Here is a 7932-nt window from a genome sequence, read left to right on the forward strand (position 1 = left end):
ATGTTTTTTTTCTTAAGCGAACATTATAAATGACAAATCATTAGAAGGTCGTGTATGTAGCTTATTTTTTATTAAATAATTTTTAATGTGAATCCTGCTTCGACTATAATTAGATTCCAATTCGACTGGGGTGGGGGAAATTCTTTGGGAATACTGATACGAGTTACTGGGTGAGATTTAAGTTAAGAGATTTAGGGATACATTGAACAAAAGAAAATTGAACAGCGATAAGGCCAACTACAATTAATTTAATTTAAGAATTTAAAAACTTAATCCAAGACTTGACGGATTTGGAAGTCCTCTAAATCTTTTTGTGGAATAAGGCGCAATTTCAAATCGTTGGCCAAATGCAGAACCGCGTAGAACGCCACCGAAGGCGACAAAGAATCTGCCATTTTGGTGGTCAGAAGGTTGGGCAGCTTTTGGTACACCTCCTGGAAACTTGCGACACCCTTTGAATAATGTTCACTCTTTTTCGTTGGGTGCGAGGGTATCGTCTCCTCAGGGACAGCGTTCAGAAGTTGTTTCTGAATCAGGGAATTGCACGACTTTTTCAGATTTTTCATGTCTATCACCTTTGCTCGCTTAGCGAATGGAACGATCACCTTCGTAACCTATTGATAAACAACAGAACACAAATTAGGCCAAAAGTTGAGGTATTTTCATAGTTCGTTTACTCACCTGCGACGGAGCACCCTCGAACTCTGTGCCAATCTCGAAGACTGTGTTATTGCATGTGGCATTCATCTGGGTGAGACCCACCTCGCCCGCATCCACATCCATTCTACCCTCGGACGCTTGCTCGGCGGCAATGGCCGCAATGACGCTAACGTTGGCGGGGACAGCATCGGTAAAATGCTCGTTGTTGAATAGATCCTGGTCGTTATCATCATCGTGATGGATGTCAGCATCCATGCCGAGATCTCCACCCTCATCCGATTCAGGCTCCCCCACGCCTTTCGACAACTTTATGCTAGGTGCAGAATCGTATTTAAAGAAGAAATCCGGGTCCAAGTTAAACTTTGTCGGCAATATCAATTTTCGGGGGTCCCATTTCTTTTGGAAATTCACCCGGCGTTGCCTTATAGAAGTATCCAGCTGTTGGAAGAAGTTCTCAGTCACATTGCCGTAATCTACAGCCTTCGCTCTGCGATTGGCCGCCAAATGCGACTTCTTGGGCCTTTGACTGCGAATGGGCTGGGTGTCCGCCGGACCGTTGGTCTGAGAAAATGTGGTGCGCGGCCGAGTACGCTTGAACTTCCAATGTGAGGGTCCAGCCCAGAACTGGGAGATCTGTTCCATTGGCCTGTATGAGTACTCCAGCTTCGACTTTCCGTCTACGGGTCGCAAATCTTCCAAAAACTCCGTCTGTTTGCGAAGCCGACGACAATTTTTGAGCACCATTTGCTCCTCGGTGGTGAGCTCGTCCAGCTCATTGGAGTCCACTTCCAGAACTAGAGGAGGTCCATCCATGTCGGGCATGGGCTCACACTCGGCGTTGATGTCGAAGGCCATGGAAATCTCGTTTACACACATATCGTCGGCATTATCCAGCCCCTCATCATGGTGATCTTCTTCCTGCATGGGCTCTGCAGGTTTGTCGTTGGAAGCCTTGGGATTGGGAGCACTTGAGATGATGTACCCGGTGTGCAGAGGCCGCAAATTTGATCTTTCAGCATGGGGAAGCAGTTTCCGTATGAAGTTGGTGGTCATCAACGATTCAGCCGGCCACTGTTCCATGTCTGCGTTAAGGGTAGTGTGGTCCTGAACCTCCTCGGTGGACTCTTCGCTGTTCCAGAACCTGTAGGTTGTGCGCAGGCGCAGCTCAGAATCCAAGCTGGGTAGGATGTTGTGCATCAGCCTATTAGACGCATTAATAGAGCCTACTGTGGAGTTGAGTTTTCCAAAGACGGGATCCTGTAAGGGAGCTGTATCCAGGCGACTATTGATCGTGTCCTTATTTTTGGTCACCGTGGACATGGGCTTCTTCTGTCTTTTGGGCTTGGCAGCTGGTTTTTCTTGAGTTTGCTCTCCTGGATCTTGCCCCTCACCAACCGCCTGATCGGCCTGGGGTCCATCATCATCCTCGGCAGCGTTGAGTTGCTTATCCGTAAGGGTGCGTGAACTTAGACCGGCAGAAATGCGCATGGCATCCATGTAGATGGAGTCCACCCGCAGACCATAAACCTTGGAAGAGGCCTCCAGTGAGGATCCCGCAATCTAGGAGAGAATTAACGTATGTGAGTGTGGCTTGCAGAGAGTCTTTGTTAGGTAAACTCACCTTGAAGTTGCTCATCCGCTTGTGATGGTGATCCATCAGATGGGCCAGCGAATCGATGAGCGTAAGACTCCAGGCATTGTCCTTGCTGAGCTTGTTGCCGTTGTAGATCTCCAGGCAGTTCCTGATAGCCTCGTTGTCCTCGATGGACTCCAAGGTGCTCTTGCGCTGTTGCTGCTGGAGAAGAGTGCGGCGCCGGGCTTCCCGCCTTTCTGCCTCATCGTCGTTCAGCGGGGTCAGCATGCGGGACACCCCCTCGTGGTAACTGCCCACCGCGGACCGCCGGATAGGAGTCTCCAAGTGGGGCAGGGTCATGGTTCCGGAACGTGGGAAACTCGGGAAGATCAGGGATCACAGCCAAGGGAAATCGGGATTGACGGTCGCGCGTGCTTCTGGGCAACCTCGGTTAACAGAAGAGTTCACTGGTCACCCTTCACTTAAGTGATTAGTCAAATTTTAACCACTTTTAATTGTTTGTTGATTGTTTTTTGCCTATTTCTTGTTTTTGCGCTGGTATTAGTACTAGTTTACAGTTTCTTTCAAACGACGCCGCAATTTAGGGCTGCAAAACGACTGTTATTTCCAGTGCTGCAAAACTTTAGGGGCCTGGCGCTTAGCTAGGGAAATAGCTAGACTGGTGGCTAGATTTTTTTTCAAAGAATATTATTCCGAAATGCTTACTGTCTTGCTATAAAAACAATTGAGCACATATAATACTTACCAATAAAGCTAAATATATACAAATATGGCAAACATAATGTTTAATAAATTATGAGTTTTATAAATTTTAGGGCTGCTTGAATTTTAGCGCCGAAACAGTATCGTGAATTCAGGGCTGGACACTACGAGTAACCGTTAAATTTAAAATATTGTCGTCAGGATAGTTGTTAAAATATTTAACGAAAATAACACATAAAATAAAATACAGTTTTTCTAAACATATTATTGATCCTGTTTTCATGTTGCTCTATTGAACGGAAGAATTTTCCAACACTAGCGCTATTCTACACCCCTGGAAGGCGGCAATTTTTACGCACACATCGAACACTACTTTGAGACCGTCGCGCAGTTCACATCCATGTCGTGATTTTTGTTATTTTCGTTGTTTTCGTCCGAGAAACTTGCAATTACCCTTTGCCGGCGCTGTGCGATAAGCTGGATGTAATTAAATAGAGCACAGGAAATGCCCAGAGTTCCGAAAAACAAAATAGGATCATAGTTTTACCCCCTAGGCGTGTGTGTGTGATTTTGCGTGAGCCTGTGTTGGGACCGAATAACTGGACTTTCCGAATTTGCGCAGTTCCAGCGAAAGCTAACGGGCCTTCCAGTTCGAGTCACTGAATTGCGGAGCTTCGAAATTACGGGTTACGGAATAGCAATGGCCCGCGACACCCAAGGAACCCAGGGTACCCAGAGCCAGGCCTCCAACATCTGGACCCAAGTGGAGAGCCAGCCCATGGAGAAGATCGTCTGGGGCCGTTTGTACGGCAAGAACATCAAGATCAAATCGCTGGGTACGAGCTCAAAATACCGCATTCTTTATACGCATTCGTCCTTTTCTGTTGGTAACCAAATTTGCTGCCTGTTTTGTGTTTTAACTTGCTGTCTACTATATATAGTAATGGTGTCGGTTACTTATTTCAGATCTCAACAATGACGAGTTCAGCGCAGGACGAGGGGAGGCCAACGATTTGATCCTCACGCTCAACGATTTGCCCGAGAAGATCCTGACGCGCATTTCCAAAGTGCATTTTACCATCAAGCGGGCCAATTGCGAGCTCTCCAATCCAGTTTACATACACGTAGGACCTTAAATTTGACCATGTTTCAGTTCCATTTCCTTACAAACCAGAGCATATTTCTAAAAACCAGCTTATGAGATTTATGATACCAATACCCATAACCCCAGATTTAATCTTAAGGCTTGTCTTAAAAACTGGGAAAAGTAAAGCTAAAGAGCTATGATTAGGTATGGTCCTCTTTTATAAATCAACTTATTAAATGTACTGATCGAATTTTAAAAATTCCACAGCCAGAAGCTTACGTTCAATTCAGATTTTTTTATAGAATTAAATATTTAGTATTTTTACCATTTTTGAGTTAGGGACCTGCCTCTTTTTCTCTAATTTCATAAAGGGAATTCCCTGAATCTAACAACCTTTGTTTTCATTCATTTCCCCAGGATCTCTCGCGCAACGGGACGTTTGTCAATAATGAAAAAATTGGAACAAACAGGAAGCGAATCTTGAAGAACGACGACGTAATTTCCCTGTCCCACCCCACTTATAAAGGTAAGCGATGCACAAAACAGGTACAAATGCCTGAAGAGATTTGCAAGTAATTCGATGTTTTGCACCTGCCTCCCTTGTAGCCTTTGTATTCAAGGATCTCAGCCCGAATGAGTCTCTCGGCCTGCCCGAGGAGATTAACAAAACGTATTATGTAAATCGCAAGCTGGGCTCGGGGGCGTATGGATTGGTGCGTCTGGTCTATGACACCCGCACCTGCCAGCAGTATGCGATGAAAATCGTGAAGAAGAACATGCTGTCTGGCAGTGCGCGACCCAGCACAAATTTCAGCGATCCCGACAGGGTGCTAAACGAGGCCAAGATTATGAAGAACCTTACCCACCCGTGCGTGGTTCGAATGCACGACATCGTGGACAAACCGGACTCGGTCTACATGGTGCTGGAGTTTATGCGGGGCGGTGACTTGCTTAATCGGATCATCAGCAACAAGCTGCTGAGCGAGGAGACATCAAAGCTGTATTTTTACCAAATGTGCCATGCCGTCAAGTACCTACACGACCGGGGTAAGAGTGTTTTCAATTACCTTAATAAGTTGAATGATATTTGAAATTCATAGCTTTGATTAATAGAATATAAGATTTGATTTGTAGTAACATAAACAGATTGTTACATGATGCATAAATCTCACACTGACCAATGTTTGACAATAGGCATCACCCATCGCGACCTGAAGCCAGACAATGTCTTGCTAGAGACCAACGACGAGGAGACCCTGCTGAAAGTCTCCGATTTTGGGCTGAGCAAGTTCGTCCAAAAGGACTCTGTGATGCGAACACTCTGTGGCACTCCCCTCTACGTGGCCCCCGAGGTTCTGATAACCGGCGGCCGAGAGGCCTACACCAGGAAAGTGGACATCTGGAGTCTGGGAGTGGTGCTCTTTACTTGGTGAGGAGATATGAGTTACCATTAGGAGCTTTATATATTAACAATACCCTTCCTTGCAGCCTGAGTGGCACCCTGCCCTTCTCAGACGAGTACGGAACACCGGCGGCCCAGCAAATCAAGAAGGGCAGGTTCGCTTACGGACACCCGGCATGGAAGGGTGTATCGCAACGCGCCAAGCTGCTAATCAACCAAATGCTCATTGTGGATCCCGAAAGGCGACCCTCAATCGATGACGTCCTGCAGTGCAGCTGGCTGCGGGACACGCAAATGCTGCAGAAGGCAAAGAGACTTATGAAGCTTGACGGCATGAAGATCGAGGAGGAGAACAACTTTCTCGAGCCGCCAACCAAGCGATCGCGACGCTAAGTTTAGTTTCTTAATTTCTATCGTTAATACTGCCTAGGGGTCGAGGCGTGAAAAGGTTTTAATTTTCTGGAAAAATTAAGCGACAACATTTTTCCCAAATCGCCGGCACCGCAGCATCCGAGTGTATTGGCAAATCAATGATTTTTTTGCGGTTGTTTATTTTTACGTGTTGTCTAGTGTAAGTTTCATCATTCAAGCCCGAATATTCCTGTTAAACTGCATTTATTACTGGGCCTTTGCATTCATAACTATTTTAAGCTTCTTATCGCCCTGAATTCAGCCATTCCGTTGAAATATAATTACGATATATTACCGGTAATTGTTAAGGAACTAAAAGTGCTATTTGTAAGAACTTCATTTGACTCTTCATCGAACACTAAGCTTTTTGAAATAAAGCGTCTGAAATTGTTTCAGTAATATTATACTCGGTACATGTTTTTTTTTTGGGAATAAAACTGACTTCTTTTATGCCACTGCTATTCCTGTTAAAAAAGATTGTACTTTATCAATATTTACAAAGGATTGTTTGGTATGCGAACCGCTTATACATTTTTACTTGCAAGATGGTTAAAATTACATTATTTTGTGAAGTCTTTTTACCTCTACGTATATACATTGGTTTTAAGTTGAGCTTGGCTTGTAAAATATTTAGAACCTGGTCAGACCAAGAATGGTATATCTAAATGGATCTTACGTTATAAAAAAGAGTAAATGCAAAAAAAACTAAAGAACATCACAGGACCTTCAGCGGATTTACTTGATCGAATGTGTCACCATCTTGCGGCCATGTCCTATGGTGATGAGGGTGCTATCATCGCTCCAAACGGCGTCCGTCAGGCGGGTATGGGTGTCCTGGTGCGTGTAGATGAACTCATGGTTCGCCTGCACCTTGGCCACTTTCACGGAGCTGGGCAAATTGCTCATGGCCGCCAGATGGGGCCTAAAAATAATAATGTTATTGAAATAAGTGAACGAGTTAGCAATCCTAACGTCTTACCCATTGATTAGAAGTTGCGATACATGTCCCTTGTCGAAATATTGCCGGGTTTCCGCCAGTTTCTTGGGCACTCGGATGTCCACGGTATGAACCTGGCCATCGTAGTCACCAATATAAACGTAATTGTCTCCCTGCAGCTCAGTTGCAGCAGCCCAGGCGGCGCTCGTGAAGCTCAGCAGATGCGAGGAGTCTTCGTAGAGGCACGTGGAAGATGGAGCCGCTGCCCGGACATCCCAGAGGCGGGCGCATCCACCGCGATCACAGGTCACAAACTTGTCGGCCAATCCTGAGGGTGTGGCCAGGGCGGTCAACTTATCAGTATGGGCGCAGCGCGAATGGTAGCAGCTCACCAGATCGGTGCCCGAGAAATCCCAGACCTGTAAGAGGAATTGGGTTGATAAGATTTCGAGGAAGCCGTTTTTCACTGGTAACTTACATTCACCGTGCCATCCGGTGAGCCCGATACGGCCTTTTGTCGATCCGCATTGAAGACGCTCAGGTGGCTGATGGGCGTGGGATGGGCGCAGGCTTCGCCCAACAGGAAGAGGCAGTAGGGTGACTGCAGATTGCGCACCTTGGAGTAGGTGGACCAGGCCTGAAGGCGTGTGTCGCCCAGGGCCACCAGCAGCACGTCGTTCTCCGCGTAGCGCACAATGTTAACCGTGTGGTCAGCCTGCAGCTTGAAGTCGGCGCTGTCCACGGACATGTGGTTCAACTGGCTCCGCCTATAGCCGAAGAACATGCCCCACCAGAGGCTTCCCTCGCGTCGGTTGGTGGCCAGGGCGATTTGTTGGTGCTCATTGATGGCGATGCTGTCCCAGCAGTCGTGGAGTCGCGGAGACAGGTTCTCGAGGCGCGCGTTCAGATCTGCGACGTTGAGATTCGGGTACTCCAGGTTGCCGGCCAGCTCCAGAGCCGGGGGTGGTTGATGGGTCGCCGGCGTGCGGTAGAGATCCGAGCTGCGCTGCGGGAACATGGTGATGGGGTCAAGAAATCCGGAAAATGAAGAGATTTGAATTGGTCAGGCGGCGGCACAAGAAAAGGAGCGTGTTGGTCGGCGTTGCCAGAAGGTATTTTACGGTATTATTTAGGGAATT

At 46.9% G+C, this 7932-nt stretch overlaps 3 protein-coding genes across 3 annotated transcripts; 1 reads left to right on the forward strand and 2 right to left on the reverse strand.

Moving 5' to 3' along the window:
* Positions 1 to 48: 48 nt before the first annotated feature.
* LOC108032778 (condensin complex subunit 2) lies at positions 49 to 2833 on the reverse strand. The gene is made up of 3 exons (XM_017106780.3): positions 2282 to 2833; positions 682 to 2220; positions 49 to 614 (listed from the first exon to the last, which is right to left on the reverse strand). The coding sequence occupies exons 1-3, from the start codon at positions 2591 to 2593 to the stop codon at positions 270 to 272; spliced, it is 2196 nt and encodes a 731-aa protein (XP_016962269.1). The 5' UTR covers positions 2594 to 2833; the 3' UTR covers positions 49 to 269.
* Positions 2834 to 3308: 475 nt separating this feature from the next.
* Positions 3309 to 6262, forward strand: LOC108032705 (ovarian-specific serine/threonine-protein kinase Lok). The gene is made up of 6 exons (XM_017106684.3): positions 3309 to 3792; positions 3923 to 4080; positions 4461 to 4569; positions 4650 to 5090; positions 5238 to 5472; positions 5532 to 6262. Exons 1-6 carry the CDS (start codon positions 3657 to 3659, stop codon positions 5836 to 5838), a joined length of 1386 nt encoding a protein of 461 aa, XP_016962173.1. The 5' UTR covers positions 3309 to 3656; the 3' UTR covers positions 5839 to 6262.
* Positions 6263 to 6360: 98 nt separating this feature from the next.
* LOC108032706 (protein valois) lies at positions 6361 to 7913 on the reverse strand. The gene is made up of 3 exons (XM_017106685.3): positions 7272 to 7913; positions 6836 to 7212; positions 6361 to 6778 (listed from the first exon to the last, which is right to left on the reverse strand). The coding sequence occupies exons 1-3, from the start codon at positions 7809 to 7811 to the stop codon at positions 6592 to 6594; spliced, it is 1104 nt and encodes a 367-aa protein (XP_016962174.1). The 5' UTR covers positions 7812 to 7913; the 3' UTR covers positions 6361 to 6591.
* Positions 7914 to 7932: the final 19 nt, after the last annotated feature.

The sequence above is a fragment of the Drosophila biarmipes genome, chromosome 2L (assembly GCF_025231255.1).
Source record: "Drosophila biarmipes strain raj3 chromosome 2L, RU_DBia_V1.1, whole genome shotgun sequence".
Taxonomy (NCBI): Eukaryota; Metazoa; Arthropoda; class Insecta; order Diptera; family Drosophilidae; genus Drosophila; species Drosophila biarmipes.